Here is a 23396-nt window from a genome sequence, read left to right on the forward strand (position 1 = left end):
TTGGTTTAATTTCCATTTTTAAGCAATAAGACAAAATTCTAAATTTAAATAAAATCAGGTGTGTTGCTCTTGTCTTAGTCATCGGTATGAAATTCAAAAGTAAGCTATTACTAAAATGAAATAAATTAAGAAAAAACGCTACACAAATACATGATAATGCCAAAAATAAAACAATCAACAATAGATTTGGTGCCAAAAAAACAAACACTCAAATAAACAAACATTAGAAGAGACAATGCATCAACAATAGGGACTAGATTCTAAAACGAAGAATTTAGCAATTGCTTTTTTAACCATCATACAAAAAGGTTTGAATTGCTTTGATGAATCAATCAGTGATTACAAAATAACATGTGCCTCCGCTATATATAGCCATATAGCCAAATTTTCAAAGTTCTTTTTCGTTTTTTTTTTTCTGAAAAGAATTGTGAATCACAACACAGTTACATTTTTATGACTAACTGCAAAATATTTCCTCGATATATATAGGGTTATTTTTTTCTAAATTTTATTTTTAATTTTTCTTCTATATCAGTCTGTAGGTTCTTTAATCTTTATCCAATGCTAACCGTATGAGTATTCCAAAATCATCAATAATTTGTTGTTAGTTTTTGTCAATATTTCATTTAATGCCATCATATTTGAGCATAAAAATTTCATTTTCTCATCGTTAATTTTTATTCAATACGGACGAACGGGCTTGATTATAAATTTTATGTTTCACTGCTCGTCGGCATAAATATCCCCCACACTGGCGAATATCTACTGAAGATCGACAAATCTGTGGGAAGGGAAAAGCCAAACATTGTGTTTGCGTGCGTGCAAGTTTCTTCTCATTCTCATTCTCCTTTATTTTATATTTTATTTTGTTATAATTCATGATATTAAGGAATATAAAATTTAGATATGTATCATAAATACAGTGGAAGCTTGACATGGTATAAAAATGATTTTTGCATTGGCCCATGTGAAGATATATCCGAAGCCCCCAGCTATAACGGTTGGTTATATTTAGAAGTCAGAGAACTTAATGACAATTTGTAGTTAGGAAACACTAGAGTTACTCGTAGAAAAACACATTTCCGGGCAAACTCTCCAAAGATCAACATGGCCCTGAAAGAGATCACTGATATGGGTTCATCACAAAAAATTAAAACAAGCTAAAAACTTCTTTGGATGATCAAATGTTTCGACTCTTTTAAATCGCTTAAACCAGATAATGTTTTAGCATTCAAACTACAAGCTGTATCCGAGACGACACTAGTTACCTGTCTAATACCAGTGTGCTAGTGAATGTATTATAACAGATTATGTCATCACTAGTTCTAAAGACTCTATAGAGTATGATAGATAAACATTTTGGAGCGAAAAGTCCTTAAGATCGGCTGCCACGACAACGACACCCTCGTTGTCAAGGAATGCCCAATGACAACATATTTTGAAATTGAAATACCTTCAATAATGTAAAAAATATGTTAGTCGTAAAGCGGCCAGAAACTCTGGGCATCAATTGTACCATCAGAAAGTTTATTAATAACTTGCTTCCAAAAAGAGTTTCACAACAGGCTTGAGATCTGTAACTCTATACATGGGTTAGGGACACATAAAAGAAGTGTACTCCACTTCTTTGAAATAAAGCCATTAACAACTTAGTATTGCCTCTGAAAAAGAGTGGTGTAAAACTCATGATAAATAAATTGTCCCAGCATCAGACAACTCTATGTACGACTACAAAGTAGGGTGCAGAAAGTGGTCTAGCCTTTAATCCGTCTAAGGCGGAAGTTGTTCCTTTTAGCAGGAGACACAAGTACCTGCAATGGGACCAGCCTCCTTCGAGGAGAGAATGGTCCATTTACTGAAAGCAAAAAATTCCTAGTTGTTTTGCTGGGCAGGAAAATTCCTTCAAAAAGAGGATGAAGCCAATCTGCCCATAAAGCAATTCCAAATTGGACATGCTGGAGGTGAAAGACTCATGCATTAGCCTATGGACCCACTGAGGTCTCCCACACTTTTTGGATATCAACTAGACATTGACTATGTTAAGTTTCGTTCCGTTCTTTCGTTTTGGCAACACAGTGGCCTGGAGGACGGCGCTCTAAAATCAAACCTAATGTTTAATACCCAGGTGGGTTCAAGATGAGGCTAGGTCAGACTCACTCAGACGCTTTTGACCCTTGTGATAACACAGGAACAGGAGAAGGAAGATGCCTTTAAAAAGCCAAACAACTTGCGAATGTTCACATCCTCTAAATCAGATAGGTTCTCGAAGAAATGAGAACCAAAAGTAGAACTCCTGTCCAGTGTTGCCGTCTTTGGTAGGTTTCTACCAAAATTGGTAGGTTTTTATTCTCTTGGTAGGTTGGTAGGCTTACCTCAATTTTTGGTAGGTTTTTCTAACATATAAATACCAATTTAATTACTGAATAAATCACCGGGGATGACTTAAAGTTATTTCACTTCTTGTCGTTTCTGTGTATTCGTTAAGAGTGTAGAATAAAACCATGAATGTCGAAGGGCCAAATCCTTTTACTAGGCGTATCACTGCAACAAATTTCTGGAAAAAGTGTTAATGTTCTGATATTGGCTGTTACTGGTATGAGTCGTAAATTCTGAGTTAGGTTAGGTTGAAATGAGGGTGCAGATATTAATCCGCCCCATGCCACTATGGACATACACCTAAGCCAATAATCGGCTTGTTGAGCGCTCTAAATACACAAAAAATTTTTTTGAGTTAAAAATGCGGCTTTTGAGCGTTCAATACCTTCAATCGGAAAACAGGGCTATACATATATGGTCAGACCTGGTCCATACTAAGATGTCCATGCAACTCACTGTACCGGCGAAAATGGGTAGTAGAAGCGCATGTGTGGGCTTAAACTGGGAGATAGTTGACAAAACAACGACTTTTATAAAAGGGTGCTATAACAAGATATAAAACATCTTTGAACTTTAAGCTGTTGAGTGATTGCAACAAACAGATAACGACGATCTAGTTTACATACATTATAGGGTTGAAGATATATAAATTAATCTGTTGCAAATGGAATGAAAAAATGGCCAACTTTTCGGTGGATGGTATAAGAACATATACTCCATTTTTGTAGAACATTTGGTAGGTTTTGGTTGGATTTGGTAGGATTTTTCTTAAATTTTGGTAGGAAATAATTTTCTTAAGTGGCAACACTGCTCCTGACTGCCAGTGCGGGACACACACACAGCAGATGTTCTATAGTCTCTTCTTCTTCCGTCGTCCTCCGAAGTCTATACTGACAACCTCTAGTCTGTCAGCATATTTTCCTATCAGACAGTGATCTGTCGCGACGGATACAATGACTAAGACGTCTCCTCTAGCCAGTGACAGCAAAGTGGTAGACTTCCTCACGTCTAGATTATGTCACCTAGTTTTGGAATGCTCACAGCCCTTTTCGCACATGCCCTGCTTTTCGGGCCTGATCCTGAAAACTCAGCTTACATGTCGCTAGAGGCATACCCACAGATTCTAGCTCCTCTGGATTGTGTAAGATAACCCCTAGAGTCGCAAGCTCGTCTGATCTACAATTCCTTGGAATTGATCTGTATTCGGAACACAGAACAGGTAAATTTTGAAGTTTTCGACGATCTCGTTGAAATATCTGCAATGAGATGAGATGTTATTTATGCCAATCGTCGTTATGATATTATATCTTGGCCATTCCACAATTTTTTTAATTGAAAGTATCTCCGTATGATAACACTACAGTGGTCGGATACCTTCTCGATTCCTCCAGTCCTAGTTCTTCAGAGTACACAAAACCCAAAAGAACGTCTAGTTTGGAACCATCCTTATGGAAGTCTATGTAACTTCTATTACCAGAGATATCGTAGTTCCCATCTGTTCTATCAGGAATAGTGGTACAGTACTTTTTATCAAAAAGCGGCTCAGGCAATGTGCACCCTACAATACCGATAGAAATAAGTTTGCTGATATCAGCAAACATTGTCTGCTGATTATTATTAAAATTTTTTTTAACCATTAAAACAAAACTTGCACTATATACCTCTTAAAATAAAAAATGAGATGCAACATACAAATATTTGAAGTATTTTTTGAAATTTTAGGCTAATTTCCACTTTTTATCATCTGAAAACAGCAAAAATGTTTGCTATTTTAGCAAAAAATTACTGCTGCCCCATTTTTAGCAGACTTTCTGCTGTTTCAGCAGATATTTTTGCTGATTTTACTAGCAAATTTCTCTGGGTGAAGGATAACACAGTGTCCATAGCTGCCGCATGACCTGACAGCAATTTGTCTAGCCGCAATGTCCAGAGGCAGTAGGTGTAGCATAAAATTTAGTGCATCAGACAAGCCATCCTTTGGATCCGGCTGAGTAATGAATAGCAGGTGGACTTTTGAAGCGCCGTCCACCAGACCAAAATATCATAGGTCTGACAACTGCTATATATACCCAATGCATGACACGCGATTTAAACCCCCAACTTTTGCCAATGGCTCTTTTACAGCTATATTTGGCAAGACTTACCTTTCTTCCCCTTTCCAATATATTTGATTTGATGTTCAATTTTCTATCTAGAATAACACTCAGGTATTTTGCGCTTTCAGTTAATAGAAATATCTCTCCCAAGGAGTCAGGTGCCACTGTGGTAACTTGTATCTCCTGCTGAAAAGAACAACTACCATCTTAGACGGATTTACGCCTAGACCACTTTCGGTAGCCCACTTAAAGCTTTCTGACGTATATCTCTTAGAGTGCTGGGAAACTTTCCCCTGATCGCAATTGCCACGTCATCAGCATACGCGATCACTTTTACACCTTTTTCTTCCAGGGAAAATAATATTTTGTAAATGGCTATAGTCCAAAGTAGAGGAGACAGTACACCTCCTTGAGGTGTTCCTCTGCTGACCCGTCTTTTGAGATCCACAGATCCCAAGCCTGCCTAATGAATCTTTTAGTAAGTACGTTGTTAATAAACTTTATGCTAGAGTTGATGGATAACCAGAAAGAAACCACATATCCTTCATGATTGACGTCGGTTTTACATTATTGAAAGCACCTTCAATGTCAAGAAATGCTAAATTCCTTGACAGCGAGTCGACCCCGTAGTCGACTAGGTCGTGAAGGGCTGTTTCAGTGGATTTACCTTTACTATGTACATGCTGCTGTCGCGACAGGCGATCTCCAGGGATCTCTGCAATAATATATGTTTCTATGAACCTCTCTAGAACATTCAGCATAAAGTATGACAGACTAATAAGACAAAATTCTTTCGCATTCGTATGGTACGGCAGACTATATCTCCCTTAGCCAAGGAGCTAGTCTATCGGACACACCTTGTAATTCAACCGGTGATACATCATCAGGGCCTGCCGATTTAAAGGACTCAAAACTTTTTATCTCCCAGGAGGTTTTTGACTCAGACATAATTTCCGTAATAACCTCCTACGAATGCATGTCAGTGACAACCTCTTCTGGAGCCAAGGTATCCGTTGGAACGTTTCTCAGGAAATGTGTGTCAACGAGTACTTCCTGCTTTTTTCGACTGGACATTGTCCATACATTCTCTGACTTCTTAATGTAGCCTACGGTAATAGATTATGAGGATAGGATTATCTCTTTCCGTCCTAGTCCAAGTCGATTGGTGCCCTTGTGGCTTTCGCCCTGTTGAAGAGTTTTCTACTAACATAACGATAATCAGAGAAGCAGTGACCATCCAACACTTACCAGTCACATATTCTTGCGCTGATATTCTCTGATACCAAGGTAACATCTAGTACCTCCTGACTGTTCCAGGTAATAAAGGTCGGCTTATCCCCTTTATTACAAATCATTAGATTGCAAATTATAACATATATTCGATAAGCAGCTAACCGATCTCTTGGATCTCCGAACTTGCTCATATCTGGTGATGTGCTTTAGCATCAATTCTCTTTTGGCTCTTTTCCATTTCAGAAGCGCCTTATACCAACAATTTAAGGCTTGAAGTCGGCATCTCTGAATCATGTGTCATATAAAGGGTGATTTTTTTTATTGTTTTTATCCTTTTGGCAACACTGGTTTAAAGAGCTTTCGTGTTTCGTTTCACTGTCAAACATCTTCAGTTTGGTCTATAATTTAACCATGAATGGTCTTACAAACAAACAACGCTTGCAAGTTATTGCAGTTTGCTATCAAAATGCGATCCACTTTTTCAACGAAAAATTGTGTTCAGCGACGAAGCTCATTTTTGCCTCAATGGGTACGTAAATAAGCAGAATTGTCGATTTTGGAGTGAAGAACAGCCAGAACCATTGCAAGAACGCAGATTTTGCTGCGGTTTATGGGCCGGTGGCACCTTTGGACCGTACTTCTTCAAAGATGATGCGAATAATAACATAAAGTGAATGGTGAGCGCTACCGTGAGATGAAATCCAACTTTTTTTGCCCAAAGTGTAAGATCTTGACTTGCAGGACATGTGGTTTCAACAAGACGGTGCCACATGCCACACAGCATGCGTAATAATGGACTTACTGAGAGGCGAGTTTGGTGAACATTTTATTTTACGTTCGGGACCATTTTGTTTCACGTTTTTGTGGGACTATGTTAAAACTATGTTCAATTGACGCATTGGAAGACAACCTTGAAGAGCTTATTCGCGAGATATCGGCCGAAATGTTGAAAACAGTATGCCAAAATTAGACTAAGCGGATGGGCCATTTGAGGGGCAGTCACGGTCAACATTTGCATGAAATAATTTTCAAACATTAAATTATTTTGACCGTACTATCGATTGAAATAATGATTTCATGCGTTTTTCTGAAAATATAGTCCGATTAGGCCCAATCTGCAACTTAGCCTGCGAACGAAAAAAATATGATTCTGTCCCAGATTTCAGCCCAATATCTCAATTCTTGACTGATTCTGGACGGACGGACAGACACACGAGCATCTTCTTAGAATTTTACGACGATCAAGAATATAGGCATTTATTTTGTAGGGTCCCTAATGGATATATCCATGTGTTGCAATGACAATTTCAAACAATTTTCCAAAATCGAAATGGGCCGCCCAGACTCTTAAAATTTAAAGTAAATTTTGCCAAATTTGATAGAAAAGGCCCAAAACGGCAACGCTGCTTATGGTGTGAGTCATGTCTGACTGGAAATCATGCTAAAAGACTAAACGCGAAGCTATCATCACATCGAGGAAGAAGAAACTTTAAAACATCAGATGTGTTTGTGTTCCGCATTGGCAAGCAGATGAAGTTCTACTTTAGGTTCTCATTACTTTGAGGACTTGTCTGAATTAGAGGATGTAAACTTCCGCAAGTTAGCTGTTCAATGGTAGGGGTTAAAAGGCATATTCCTTCATCTGTTCCAGTGATATCACAATGGACGAAAATAGATACATTTATAATTCTTCTCTATAGCAATGTAGTTATCCAGGAATTGTTCCAACACCCAGAGTTATTTAAAACATGGGCTATCGTAGAGGTATTGACGTTATTGAAGGCACCTTCTATTTCTAGGTGTCGCCTTCCCAAAGAGGTGTTGCACTGCGGCACGCTGTTTGGTCTCGGCTATAAAAAGGAGGCCCCTTATCATTGAGCTTAAACTTGAATCGGACTGCACTCATTGAAATGTGAGAAGTTTGCTCCAGTTCCTTAGTGGAATGTTCATGGGCACAAATTGCATTATATTTCTAGGAAGGCGGTTAGGGTGTATCGTAAACAGTTCGATAGTTCTCACAGCTTTATGCGAGATTGTGTCTGTCTAGCGTCATTTTAGATAGGCATGTTGACTAGTGGACGTGCCGTCGTCCATCTTCTTCCGAATATATGCATCCATTAGTCTTTCCAGCATCTTCAGCAGAAATGATGACAAGTTTATAGGGCCTTCGCTCTTTCATGACTACGTTTTCCCGCCTTGGATATGAAAACCATCCTTATTTGACTCCAGTTCAAAGTTATCTAGTTGAGGGGCTATATTTATGTACATTATGTACATATTGGCCTGGGATTTTATATGCAAAATATTTTTCAAATTTCCTAATATCCACAACATTTACTGGTATTATTAATAAATAATTTATCTGTTTTCTATCTATAATTTCTATGTTATCCTTGTATTCCAAGGTTTTACTGTGGTAAATTCAATAATTTTCTTTTCACAAAATTTTTTTTCGTTCTTTTAAATCTTTGCAATGTTGAAAAATACGTGTCAAAAATAAATCAACATTTATTTTTAGTTTTCCAACTCACAGTCGACACACAACGATTTAGCATACGATCGATTGAGAGCATTCGTGTGGGATTTTCACAGGAGAGTGAGTACCAATTTGTGTAAAAGAGAGCCGAACAGGGTGCAAGAGACAGGGGTGAATATAAGCGATTGTTGAGAGTATAATAGGGAAAAGTATAGCGTGAACAGTTGGTATGATTAATTTGGGGAAAAGTGACATTAAAAATCTGAGTACTAACTCCTTGAAATTAAGAGCAGCTACCCATAAAAGATGAAAAGATGTATAATAATTGAAATGGCAAACGTTTGGTAATTCAAAGGGGAATTTCACTGGGAATATCTATTGTATAAGGTTGATCATGTGAAGAAAATGTGACACTTTAGTGTGGTGCAGAATTGAAACGCTTTGGCAATAGTAATCATGGCGGTACCCAAACTGTAAGCCAAGAAACACAACTTGTTAACGGAAATATATTTGAAATAATTTAAAAATGGAGTTCTCAGTCGTTTTTGTTTAGACAACATAAAAGTCTAAAACTTTTAATGAGTTATAGGCCGATCAATGCGAATGTTTAGGGACGAGCAGGCCCCCTACGCTTCATCTTAAATTTGAGATACACAACGTTTGGATGTTAAGTAATACCCCTTATACTTATATACAAATTCAGATGCTAGTTTTGTACTCTACGCCTTATATGTGGACCGTCATTTTTAAGACTCACATTTTCGCAATCGGTGCAATAATTCTATGGATTCGCAGTATAATCCAAAATATTTTGCAGTTGACTTCAATAATGTCCCGACCAATCCACAGGTTTCCTTGAAAGGATTACTGCGAGATTGTGTAGGCCCATAACATATTATCATCCTTTGCTAATAACCCAATAACTTTAATATAAAATGTGTGCCCTACTCCCAAATATTGTTACTTCGGTCCCATATTGTGGTAGAGTGGTCGAGATACTTGTTCCCAAAATTGGATGCCACATTTGCACGCCTCTACTACTCCTTTCGTTGTACGATACGATATTGTTCCGCCCGATTTACGTGTCCGCTTGAGGGTATTGCAATATCATTAATTTTAATATCAGATTCGAACTGTACTCTCAAATTCCTTACACTTGAGTGAATGCGATTTTAGGTACGAGTAAGAGCTTCTCTCCAATTACTTAACACAGATTTTATCAAATTTTAAATAAGTGATTTCTACCCCACCTTCATCGATCTAAAAATTAAATTACCTAATACACTTAGAGAAATTTATTTATTTGTTAAAACAGCGAACATTTTGAGCAGTTTTCAAATGGTAAAAATAAAAAAAGTTCAAACTTTCATATATATTTCAAATATTCTTATATTCTCTCAATTTTGCAATTTTTCCAATTTTCTACAATTTTCTAATTTTTGAACGAATTTAAAAATATAGCAGACAAAAAAATTACTACTGTTTTATTTAAGCTTTTAAACATGAAACTTTTAAAACTTGACGCCTAAAATTGACGGAATGACTAGATTGGATGGCGGTATACCAATCTAGTCATTCCGTTTGTATTGTAATACCCCATATATATTCTTGATCGTCGAGACGTTCTGAGTCGATTTAGCCATGTCCGTCCGTCCGTCTGTCGAAATCACGATAGCGGTCGAACGCATAAAGCTAGCCGCTTGAAAATTTGCACAGATACGTCTTATTGCTGTAGGTCGTTGGAGAGCCACATCCGTTCAGATTTAGATATAGCTCCCATATAAACCAATCTGCCGATTTGATTTCTTGAGCCCTTGGAGGCCGCAATTTTTTCCGACTTGGCTGAAATTTTGCATTTGGTATTCTGTTATGACTTCAAACAACTGTGCCTAGTACGGTAAAAATAGGTCTATAACCTGATATAGCTCCCATATATAAAACGATCTCCCGATTTGACTTCTTGAGCGCTAACAAACCGCAGTTTTTTCCGATTTGGCTGAATTTTTGCATGTGGTGTTCTCTTATGACTTCTAACAACTGTACCAAATACGGTCACAATCAGTATATAACCTAATATACCTCCCATATGAACCGATCTCCCGATTTGACTTCTTGAGTCATAACAATCCGCAATTTTGGCCCGATTTAGCTACAATTTTGCACATAGTGTTTTGTTATGACTTCCAGCAACTGTGACAAGTATGGTTCAAAACGGTATATAACCTGTTATAGCTTCCATATAATCCGATCTCCCGATTTGACTTCTTGAGTCCTTACAAGCCGCAATTTTTGTCTGATTTGGTTTAAATTTTGCATGCGTTCTTCTATTACGACTTCCAACAACTGTGCCAAACACGGTCCAAATCAGCCTACAACTGATTGGGAGATCGGTTTATATGGGAACAATCCCCAACGACCTACGTCGATTAGAGGGCGACCCAGTAGCCGAGTGTGTAGCGTGCTTAGATTATCAGTGCAGGGGTCGTGGGTTCGGTTCCCGCCAGAAGCCTTGGTCTGTCGCTACTGTGGTATCACAATGGACCTAAAATTGTCTACGTGAGTCTATTAAGGGCTGACTTACCTAACCTACATCAATTAAAAGCACCTGTACAAAATTTCAAGCGGCTAGCTTTACGCGTTCGACCGCTATAGTGATTTCGACAGACAGACGGACATGGCTAGAACGACTCATAATGTCGAGACGATCAAGAATATATATACTTTATGGGGTCTCAGATCAAACGGAATGACTAGATTAGTATACCACCATCCTTTGGTGGTGGGTATAAAAATAGTTGTAGTTGTAGTTGAAACAGTAGATTTTGTTAGATTAAAAAACAGTAATACCGCAATAGAGCTTGACTAATGCCGTCAATTTAGGCAGATCAGGAATGCTCTCCGTTTAAGCTCGTATTTTGGCCAGAAAGTTGCAGTCTTCCCAACTTGTCCCTGATTGTCGGACATTGAATATGTCCCTTCAACGATTTTCATCTAAGTTGCAAATGGCGCCTTCTGTGTTTTATTTATGATAAGTCCTTTATGTCCGGGAGCCCAAGTTAGACTACTGCTACCAGACAACATAAATTAGCAGATGACGATGCTAAATTGCGATGCATGCTTTCTTTATAGCCAGTATATCCGTCGAAAACACATAATAAGGCTCAGAAAGCTTCACTGAGTTTGATATGTTGGCTTCCTTTGAGAAAACACCTGACTTCACAACTCCTTCTGACGTCCTATCCCCTCAATGGGATTCCATTTTAAGCATATGGTTTTCAAAATGACTAAGAATTTAGTTTTATTATAAAAACAAGTAAAAAGGCGTTAAGTTCGGCCGGGCCGAACTTTGGATACCCACCACCTCGGGTATATCTGTAAACCATCTTTCATCGAAATTCGGTGAAAATTTAACACCTTATGTCCCAAATCAGTTAAATCAAAATAAGTTCCGATTTGAACCATATACTAATAAGTACACTAGCTGTATCTAAAAATAGACCGATCAGAACTAAATATATACGACACGGATGTCGAAAAGCCTAACATAAGTTACTGAGTCAAATTTCAGTGAAATCGGATTATAAATGCGCCTTTAATGGGGCCAAGACTTTAAATCGAGATATCGGTCTACATGGCAGCTATATCCAAATTTGGACCGTTTTGGGCCAAGTTGCATAAAAATGTCGAAGAGCCTAACACAAAGCAATGTCCCAAATTTCGGCGAAATCGGAAAATAAATGCCTCTTTTATGGTCCCAAAACCTTAAATCAAGAGATCGTTCTATATGGCAGCTATAATCAAATCTGGACCGATCTGTGCGATATTGCAGAACTATATCAAGGAGCTTAACTTAACTCACTGTCCCAAATTTCGGCGACATCGGACAATAAATGAGCATTTTATGGGTCCAAAACCATAAATCAAGAAATCGGTTTATATGGCAGTTATATCCAAATCCTAACCGATCTGGACCAAATTGAAGAAAGATGTCAAAGGGCCTAACACAACTCACTGTCCCGAATTTCATCAAAATCGTATAATAAATGTGGTTTTTTGGGCCTAAGACCCTAGACCGGGGGATCGGTCTAATGGCAGCTATATCCAAATCTGAACCGATCTGAGCCACATTGACGAAGGATGTCGAAGGGCCTAACACAACCCACTGCCCCAAATTTCAGCGAAATCGGATAATAAATGTGGCTTTTATGGGCCTAAGACCGTAAATCGGAGGATCGGTCTATATGGCAGCTATATCCAAATCTGGACCGATCTGAGCCAAACTGACGGAGGATTTTGAAGGGCCTAACACAACTCACTGTCCCAAATTTCAGCGAAATCGGATAATAAATGTGGCTTCTATGGGCCTTAGACCCTAAATCGGAGGATCGGTCCATATGGCAGCTATATCCAAATCTGGACCGATCTGGGCCAAATTGACGAAGTATGTTTAAGGGCCTAACACAACTCAATGTCCCAAATTTCAGTAAAATCGGATAATAAATGTGGCTTTTATGGGCCTAAGACCCTAAATCGGAGGATCGGTCTATATGGCAGCTATATCCAAATCTGAACCGATCTGGGCAAAACTGACGAAGGATGTCGAAGGGCCTAACACAACTCACTGTCCAAAATTTCAGCAAAAGCGGATAATAAATGTGGCTTTTATTGGCCTAAGACCCTAAATCGGCGGATCGGTCTATATGGGGGCTATATCAAGATATAGTCCGATATAGCCCATCTTCGAACTTAACCTGCTTATGGACAAAAAAAGAATCTGTGCAAAATTTCAGCTCAATATCTCTATTATTGAAGACTGTAGCGTGATTTCAACAGACAGACGGACAGACGGACGGACATGTCTAGATCGTCTTAGATTTTTACGTTGATCAAGAATATATATACTTTATAGGGTCGGAAATGGATATTTCGATGTGTTGCAAACGGAATGACAAAATGAATATACCCCCATCCTTCGGTGGTGGGTATAAAAAGGATATAAGAAAAGATTTGCTCTGCTATTAGAGCGATATCAAGATATGGTCCGGTTTGGACCACAATTAAATTATATGTTGGAGACCTGTGTAAAATATCAGCCAATTCGAATAAGAATTGCGCCCTTTGTGGGCTCAAGAAGTAAAATAGAGAGATCGATTTATATGGGAGCTATATCAGGTTATAAACCGATTCAGACCATAATAAACACGTATGTTAATGGTCATGAGAGAATCCGTCGTACAAAATTTCAGGCAAATCGGATAATAATTGCGACCTCTAGAGGCTCAAGAAGTCAAGACCCAAGATCGGTTTATATGACAGCTATATCAGGTTATGAACCGATTTGAACCATACTTGGCACAGTTGTTGGATGTCATAAAAAAACACGTCGTGCAAAATTTCATTCCAATCGGATAAGAATTGCGCACTCTAGAGGCTCAAGAAGTCAAGACCCAAGATCGGTTTATATGGCAGCTATATCAGGTTATGGACCGATTTGAACCATACTTGGCACAGATGTTGGATGTCATAACAAAACACGTCGTGCAAAATTTCATTCCAATCGGATAAGAATTGCGCACTCTAGAGGCTCAAGAAGTCAAGACCCAAGATCGGTTTATATGGCAGCTATATCAGTTTATGGACCGATTTGAACCATACTTGGCACAGATGTTGGATGTCATAACAAAACACGTCGTGCAAAATTTCATCCCAATCGGATAAGAATTGCGCACTCTAGAGGCTCAAGAAATCAAGACCCAAGATCGGTTTATATGGCAGCTATATCAAAACATGGACCGATATGGCCCATTTACAATACCAACCGACCTACACTAATAAGAAGTATTTGTGCAAAATTTCAAGCGCCTAGCTTAACTCCTTCGGAAGTTAGCGTGCTTTCGACAGACAGACGGACGGACGGACGGACGGACGGACGGACGGACGGACGGACGGACGGACGGACGGACGGACGGACAGACGGACGGACATGGCTAGATCGACATAAAATTTCACGACGATCAAGAATATATATACTTTATGGGGTCTCAGACGAATATTTCGAGTAGTTACAAACAGAATGACGAAATTAGTATACCCCCCATCTTATGGTGGTGGGTATAACAAATAAAAGCGTGCTAAGTTCGGCCGGGTTGAATCCCATATCTTATATAAGCCAAATCGGATGAAAATTGCGCCATCTATAGGCTCAAGAAGTATGTTGGGGAGAGTGGTTTATATGGCAGCTATACCAGGTAATGAACCAATTTAGACCATACATAGCACAGTTGTTGGAAGTCAAACTAAAACACTTGGTGCAAAAAGCCAAGATCCGAAATCGGTTTTTATGGGAGCTATATCAGGTTATAGACCGATTTGGGCCATACTTGGAGCAGTTGTTGATGGTCAAACCAGAACATTTAATGGAAAATTTCAGCCAAATCGTATAATAATTGCGCCCTATAGAGACTCACGAAGTCGACATCCGAGATGGGATGGGGGGATAAAACAGCCAAATTGCGCCCTCCATAAGAAGAATTGCGCCCTCCAGAAGTATTTATGCAAAATTTCAAGTACCTAGCTTTACTTCTTTGAAAGTTAGCGTGCTTTCGACAGACGGACGAACGGACAGACAGACGGACATGGCAAATCGACTAAGAATGTTAAGACGATCAAGAATAGATATTTACTTGTTGTCGTTGAAAATTTTGTTACGAATCCAAATCTTGCATACAAATGAAAATTGAACCACAAAGACTTCGTAAATTGCAAAATATGATGCAGCTCTCGGTCAAAATTTCAAAAAGAAATTCAAAATCGAATATCCTCGAAACAAGAGGAGATATTGTAGACCTCAAGGGAACTTTTTTATAGGGCTTTTGCAAATCGCACCATAAACTAAGATTTGTCAACAATTAAAATTTTGCACACAATCTCGCTAACACCTCAGCTCTAACCATTCCAAATTTCAAAAAGATACCAGTTCTCTTGGGGGTATATTCATTTTGTCATTCTGTTTGCAATACATCGTAATATACATTTCCGACCCTATAAAGAATGTATATTCTTGATCGTCAGACGGACATGGGTAAATTGTCTTCGATTTTTACAAAGACAATTTAGCAATGTCCGTCTGTCAGTTGAAATCACGCTACAGTCTTTAAAAAAAAGAGATATTGAGCTGAAACTGTGAGACAGTGAGTTGTGTTAGGCCCTTCGATATCTATTTTCAATTTGGCCTTAATCGGTCCAGATTTGGATATGGCTGCCATATAGACCGATCTCTCCATTTAAGGTCTAGGACCCATAAAAGTCTTATTTATTGTACGATTTTACCAAAATTTGGGACAGTGAGCTGTGTTAGGCCCTTCGACATCTCTTTTCAATTTGGCTAGATCGGTCCAGATTTGGATATGGCTGCCATATAGTCCGATCTCTCCATTAAAGGTTATCGGCTAAAAAAAGGCGCATTTACTGTCCGATGTTGCTGAAATTGGGGATAGTTGGTTGTGTTAGGCCCTTCGATTTTTTTCAATTTGGCCCAGATTGGTTTAGATTTGGATAAAGCTGCAATATAGTCCTATGTCCCAATTTAAGGTCTTGGGCACATAAAAGGCGCATTTTTGTCCGATTTCGCTGAAATTTGGGACAATAAGTTATGTTAGACCCCTCGATATCCTTCTCGAAGCCGGCCCAGATCGGTCCAGATTTGGATATAGCTGCCATACAGACCGATTTCTCGATTTAAGATTTTGGTCACATAAAAGGCGCATTTATTATTCGATTTCCTTTGAATTCGACACAGTGACTTATGTTAGGCTTTTAAACATCTGCGTCCTATATGGTTCAGATCGGTCTATATATGGATATAGCTGCCAAAAAGACCAATACTAAATTTCCCTTGAACATTTCACTTAGTAGCAGGCGCTACTTCTCTCATATCAATTAGTGCAGTCCGATTAAAGTTTAAGCTCAATGATAAGGGCCCTCCGTCCTCCAAGTGCGAACGGCATACCGCATAGCGACACATGGCAAGATAACTCACAAAATTTTGTTCACTCCGAGGTTTGAACCTAGGCGAATATGGTTACCTCTGCGCCACGGTGGCTTCCAAAAGAATAATATTGAACCAAAATTGAACAGAGATTGTATATATCGGACTACTAAATATCCGTGCCGAATTTGGTCCAAATCGGACCCTATTTCAAAACAGCTGCTATGGGTGCATAAATACCGGAATATGAAGGTGATTTACTTGTTCACTAGTTTTTTTTTTCGATAAAGCCACTATGCGTTGTCCCTTATATTCACTGACTTCTTAATGTACCCCACCGTAATAGGTTGGGAGGCTAGCAGCTTCTGTAGCCCAGAGGCCTCGGACGTAAACTCCACAGAGCTGTAGAATTCCACCCGAGATTTGTTCTAAGCCTTCTTCAGCTCACCTTATGTTCTCTGTGCATAATAGACGTGCCAGTCGTATACACCACACGACTTGTATATCTGGAATAGGAGTGGGTTTTTGCTGGCTACTTTAAACTAAGACATTTCCAAACTGCTGAAGATATTCATGTCATGTAAACTCATTTTTAGTTTTTATCAAGCTACATTTTAATGGGCTTAATAGTTCAACAGTTATAGCCGTCGAGAGGTTCGAAATCTAATGTGGACAACTTACAAAATAAAAATACAAGTATTTAAAGGTCCATTCCTTCCTTTCCTTTGATTGGATATGACAGAACATTTGTAGAATAGACCATTTCCGACCGAACGTAGAATAGACCATTTCCTTATGTAAAAATGTTTGAAACATTTTGAATACTCCATAGCAATAGCTTCGATTTTTTTGAATTTTTTCCGGGTTTGCACTATTGTGCGATGGTGGTTATAAAAAATAGCAAGCATTTTTATAAATCTTTTTATTTGTATTTTAATTCTTCTTAAGTTTTGTGTTAAACCAAAAAATATCCCCTTCTCCCATAACACTTCCATTCAATAAGCTTTTAAAAAGTTTCTTTGTCATTCACTACCCAACATTATATACGCCCTTCGTATCCATCACCCCACTATGTCTTTGTTGAGAGAAAAAAAATATCCACATCATCAGCTCAACAGTTTGCCCCCACAGAAACTATGGTGGAAAATTCAAAAATATCCTAACGAACACAAAACGAAGCGGCACGAAGTACAGGGCATCATCACATATAGGCGCTCTCTTGCCACAGCTGCTAAACGAAGCGTTGGCCGTGTGTGCTCTATCTATGTTGAGCTATATGAACATTGGCCAAAGATTTTTGTGGCATTCTTCGCTCGCACCTCAAAAACGATCGACGTCTTGGTTTCAGTCTCGGGGATTATGACTTGAACCAATTCAAAATAGAAAGAACCAATTTTCAAATACATATAGAATTTTTTGTTAAATACATACATATATATATATTTTTCTAAATATATATATATAAAAGAAGAAAGTTTAAAGTATACATAGAGTTTTTTTACAACAACGAAGTTATAAATTTAGTGAAAACGATTTAAAGCAAATAAAGGATATCAATAAAGTAAGCTCATTTCCCATTGCCGACAAGAACGCAAGGCAAAATTTCAAACGGATATTCTGATTTCGTAACAAGTGATGAAGAAATGAACTGAACTGAGCACAGAATAGAATTTTTCGCTGAAATTCTAAAAAAAGACTGGTGGTGTACATATATACATACATATGTGATGATACAAAGACGAAAAAAAAAAAATAAAAATCTGAAAATTTTCTAACCGATGAAGAAGATAACGGTTGCGGACTTTCGCGGAGCGGCTAAACGGTTGAAACTCCCGGAATATGGAGTTTTTGAAAAGTGCCCACTGAACTTCAACTGAAACTGAGAACTTGCCTTGAAGCATAAACATTATTCGCGTTAAGTTAATGCTAAACCAGGATTAGGCATGGCTTAACTCGAATAATGAAGACTCAAAACCAAAGTTTTCAAACAAAAGTGAAGAAGGAAGGGGGAAAAACAATATATGCACCCCATCGGAATTACACATTTATGCATGTTGGTGAAAAATGACAAAATCCAATGAAAATAAATTCATGATTCACAAGTGTTAATCATAAAAATTTAACTTATATGCAAAAGAATTTTCTCAAGCAAACAAAAAAAAACACAAAATTATTTCAAAAGATCATAATGATGATGATGTTGATGAGGAGCATCACAATCATCCAAGAATATCGTGCACAAAATAAAATCCTCAAAGAAGAGCAAAAAAATTGAAAAGAATTTCTGAAATGAATTAAAAATAGATTTTGAAAATTAAGAAGACACCACCAACCAACCAACTAAGCATACCACCATACAAACATCCTAGAGAGCTTATCAAACTGTGCCTGTGTATGTATGTGGCTGTTCTGGTATAGTGCGCTCTGAAAAACACATATTTCCCCCCCATTGAAAAGAGACAGCACATGCAAAAAGTCCAAGCAATGGAAGGGGACAGCCGCAGAGCAGCCTTTCTAATCATTTATTTATAAATAGACGATGTGTAGGAAAAAACACCATTAAAATTATGTGAAAATTAGAAAATTATTAAATGGCAAAAGAACTATCCTCAGCAGCAGGGAGCACAAAATTAAGTCAACTAAAAAGTGAAAATCTAGAAAGATCTAAAACAAAATTTTACAAAAAAAACCTTGAAAACAACAAAAATTGTTTTCGTTTTAACTATTTTTTTTTTTTGTTTTTTTTTTTAAGTTCCCCATTTTTCCTCTATTCCTTCTTTATCTTATCTTTCTCTTTTCCCTACTTCCCTATTTATTTTTGTTTTTTTTTCTGATTTTTATTTTCTATAGCACTTTTAACACGAATAGTAAAATTTACAACAAATCTAGTAAAGTGTGTGTAGCAGATTAATAATAAATAAAAATAAAAAAATTAGAAAACGGTCATTTATTTTGTGAAAATAAAATAAAATTCACCCTCAACAGGAAACAAGGAAAGATTAGAAAATAAAGAAAAGAGATTTAAGAACGACCAAAACGACAAAGAAAAGTTCAACAACTATTTTCGCGCTACACCACCGCCCAGTTTAGAGAACAGCAAATAAGTGCAGTACACCCCAATACAACGCCTCGCACACTCTCTCACACACAGAGTGTTGCAATAGCCAAACGAATTTGTGTATTTTGTTCAATAACATTTTAAATGCTATATAGTGTTATATAACGATCTAAAATGCAACGACAAAATCCCTCGGATCAACAGTTGCAACAGCAACAGCAGCAACAATTCATGCAAATCCAGCAAACGCAAACCCATCAAGAAGTGCATCAGCAGCAACAAAGGATCAGCCGCACTGAACATCATGTTCAAAGGAGTCAAGTTACCACTCACCAAAGAGGTCAGTCTCCAAAACTCTCAGTCACTCTCACCCCACCATCAACATCATCATCTGCTTCTCTTCTCTCATTTTCCGCCTACATGCACATACAGAGATGAAGATGTATAGACAGATACACCAGCTGTATAAATCTCGTATAAATATATAACACAAATACTACGGCAACAATATTTGTGATCTCCCAAACTGTAGTTCCATGCCAAAGGCAGGAAGATGTTTGGAGAGAAATTTCACTTGAATATCTCTGCTTATTAATGCATATACACATACTCATGCTATGTATACTTTTCTCCATGACTAAGTGCGCCGTCGCAGACTTTATTGAAATTGTTGTGGTTGTTGTTGGCGTTGGCGTTGGTTGATGGTTGCTGTGATATGCTTTGCATTCATAAATAATGTGAGTGCATCATCATCATTATCATCATAACACCCCCAGCAACACCCACATGTACCACTTATACATACAAACAAAAGCAACAATGTGCAGCATACACCCAAATACTCTGGTGATCTCTTGATCTTACCCCACAAAGCCAAAAATTGGGATATACTCTCTTGCTCTTGGTATCTACTCTTTCTCTTGATTGATTTTGCTGTATGCAATATATCCACTTGTCTGCCCTATGTATTGCATATCTTTCTGTTCTATATGCCTTTGTATTTGTGTTCATTTTTCATTTATCCGGAAGGAGATGAAATGTTTGCTAAATTTATCAAAATTTAATCATATAGCAATGATGTCAACAAAAGTTTTATCATTATATAGAATAGAATAATGCAAGACTCTTGGCACCGAAAAAACAATGCAAAATCAAACATTAGGATGAAAGTTTTAATGTTCCTAAAATCAGTTGTTCGTTCAATACAACAACTAGCAACTTTAATATACAATATAAGCGATGTTTTTCTCGGGCTTTCTTGGTGAGAATTTATTAAATGAAAATAAAAAGAATCTTTATTTCATTTTTGATCGACGTTTCGTGGGCTTTTTTCCAACATTATCAAGAGCGTCTTTATTAGAATTTTTTTAACTATTTTAGCATTCTTATATATTGCTTATTGGTATTGAAAAATGGTCACCACATATAAATAATAATAAAAAAAAAACGATTAAATTACAGTTGAACTTAAGCTACTTTAATACATTATCGCAATGGAATACTCTTAGATATAGTCATAATTGAATAATAATATTCTAATTGAAAGAAAAAACAAATCAATTTTTAAATACGAAATGAGTTAAACTGTTATCATAAAATATGCGATACAACTTTAAATATTTAAACATTAGTATATTGTTAAGAAAATTTTGTATACCTTTTTAAACAAAATTCTTCAAAAACCAAGAAATTATAGATTCAAGACCTTATTCATAAAATGTAAGGTATATTTGAAATAGGTTTATTTGATATATTTCCTACAAAGAACTGGCAATTAAATAAATCTATTTTAAGGCTTCGTAAATTTTTCTGAATAAAGCCGTAAATGTTAATATTAAACATTTTTAACAACTTTCCTAACCTCCTTGAATACAATATTAATTTAAATTAATTACCAAAGCTTAATTCTACCTATTCAAAATACATACTTAAATGATTAAGATGTGGAGGATTTGAATAGAATTTGTCGAGTTCTTTTCTCGGTATCTCTTGTGTGTTGTTTCAGGCTACAGAGCAATTCAGACCATATTTGAGACGTATGTTGAAGGTCGTGAGAGAAACCGTTGTACACAATTTCAGCCAAATCGGATAATAATTGCACCCTCTAGAGGCTCAAGAAATCAAGAACCCAGATCCCAGCTATATCAGGTTATGGACCGATTTGATCCATACTTAGTACAGTAGTTGGAAGTCATAACAAAACATGCCATGTCATATTTTAGCCTAATCGGATAGGAATTGCGCCCTCCAGTGTCTCAAGAAGCAAAATAGGGAGATCGGTTTATATGGGAGCTGTATCAGGCTAAAAACCGATTCGGACCGCATTTGACACGTTCGTTGGAGGTTAGGGGGAAGCCGTTGTTCAAATTTCAGCAAAATTGGATAATAATTACGCCTTCTACAGGCACAAGAAATCAAGATCCAATCGGTTTATATGACAGCTACATCAGGTAGCGAACTGATTTAAACCATACTTTGCACAGTTGTTGGAAGTCACAACAAAACAATGCTAAATTTTAAAACCAACCGATTTCTTCCACCATACTAAGCACAGTTGTTAGAACTCATACCGAAACACTTCATGCCGAATTTCAGCCAAATCGGATAAGAATTACGCCCTCTAGACGCTCATGAAGTCAAGATCCAAGATCGGTTTTTATGACAGCTATATCAAAACATGGACCGATATAACCCATTAACAATCTCAAACGACCTACACTAATAAGAAATATTTGTGCAAAATTTCAAGTGGCTAGCTTTACTCCTTCAAAAGTTAGCGTGCTTTCGACAGACAGACAGACGGACGGACATGGCTAGATCGACATAAAATGTCATGTCGATGAAGAATATATATACTGTATGGGGTCTTAGACGAATATTTCGAGGAGTTACAATCAGAATGATGAAATTAGTATACCCCCATCCTATGGTGGAGGGTATAAAAACCAAATAATTTAATAACAATAATGTTGCTTTAAATTTTAATTGAATTTTTATTTTTTCTCTCATGATCTTCAAGTAAATAAGTTAATCGATTAAAAAATACCAACCTTGCGAAATTTTGATCAATTTATATATTCACACAAGCTAGGTTCTAAAATCCTAAAAACCTTACGATTTGTAATGTACCATTTTTCCATTTCTACAAATTTACCTCCAAATCTCTTCAATTGAAATTCAAACTGTTATAAGCATACATCGCCGCCTTTCAAATCCAAATATCGAAAAATATAAGTGATGTAGAGTTCATCGAAGTACAATGAATCTCGAAAGGCGGCTCGATTTATTTAAGAATCGTTTTCTAAAAAACTCCACTCCATAGAGTTGTAGCATTGCGGCACGCCGTTCAGAATTGGCTATAAAAAGGAAGCCCCTTATCATTAAGCTTAAAACTTGAATCGGACAGCACTCATTGATATGTTAAAAGTTTGCCCCTGTTAATTTCTTTTCTGAGCTGCATTGCCGTGATTAACACACTTGTGTATAATTTACCAAACAATGAATATATTCAGATGACAGGCGGCAACAGCTAAAACAAATTTAAAATATTCAAAAGCAAACAATTATGACCAACGTTTAATCAAAATGAAAATTTGATAGGACTCTAATTCAGTTTAAGTAGTATTTGTTTGTTCATTAGTTTTTTGCGCTTCTTTAGTTAGGTCACAAAATTCATTTCATTTTGTTCTTGGATTAACCAGCTTAGAGTAATGTATTTCTATTTCTTGCTTCTATTTCAAATAGAAAAGCAAAACAACCAAAACCCTTGTGTCTCAGCAATTGTAATGTGTTTAATGTATTGGGGCGGGCTTCAAGAATCGCGATTTCGGCCTTTGCCAGAGGCCCCATCAACTTGCGATGCCACCAAAATATTATATGCTTTCACCTAGTCATTAATTAGTGCGCAATGCAATGGTTGAAGCATTAACTTGCAGCCCGCTCCCAATACACCCTTCGCATTTGTGGTGTGTTAAATTTATTGGGGTGGGGTCCAAGTATCGCGATTTCGGCCTTTGCCAAGGGCCTCATCAGCTTGTGATGACACCACAAGATTGTATGCTTCCACCTACTCATTAGTTAGTGAGCAGTACAATGGTAGAAGTATGATCTTCGAATGAAATGTTGAGTCTTGTTAATCAACCGCAGTAGGAAAAAATTAAAATCGAACAA

The 23396-nt window shown here is 37.3% G+C and overlaps 1 protein-coding gene across 4 annotated transcripts in view; it reads left to right on the forward strand.

Moving 5' to 3' along the window:
• The first annotated feature begins 17517 nt into the window (after positions 1-17517).
• The window catches only part of LOC106081518 (titin), a 178603-nt gene continuing 172724 nt past the window's right edge, over positions 17518-23396 (forward strand). Inside the window, exons 1-2 of one of the 4 annotated variants that reach the window (XM_059360572.1) lie at positions 17518-17729; positions 19019-19566. In XM_059360572.1, coding sequence (XP_059216555.1) covers positions 19401-19566 — 166 coding nt within the window. In that variant the 5' untranslated portion in view covers positions 17518-17729; positions 19019-19400. The remainder of the gene's footprint in view (positions 17730-19018; positions 19567-23396) is intronic. The other 3 variants (XM_059360573.1, XM_059360574.1, XM_059360575.1) reach the window with 3 other exon arrangements.

The sequence above is a fragment of the Stomoxys calcitrans genome, chromosome 1 (genome assembly GCF_963082655.1).
Source record: "Stomoxys calcitrans chromosome 1, idStoCalc2.1, whole genome shotgun sequence".
Lineage (NCBI taxonomy): Eukaryota > Metazoa > Arthropoda > Insecta > Diptera > Muscidae > Stomoxys > Stomoxys calcitrans.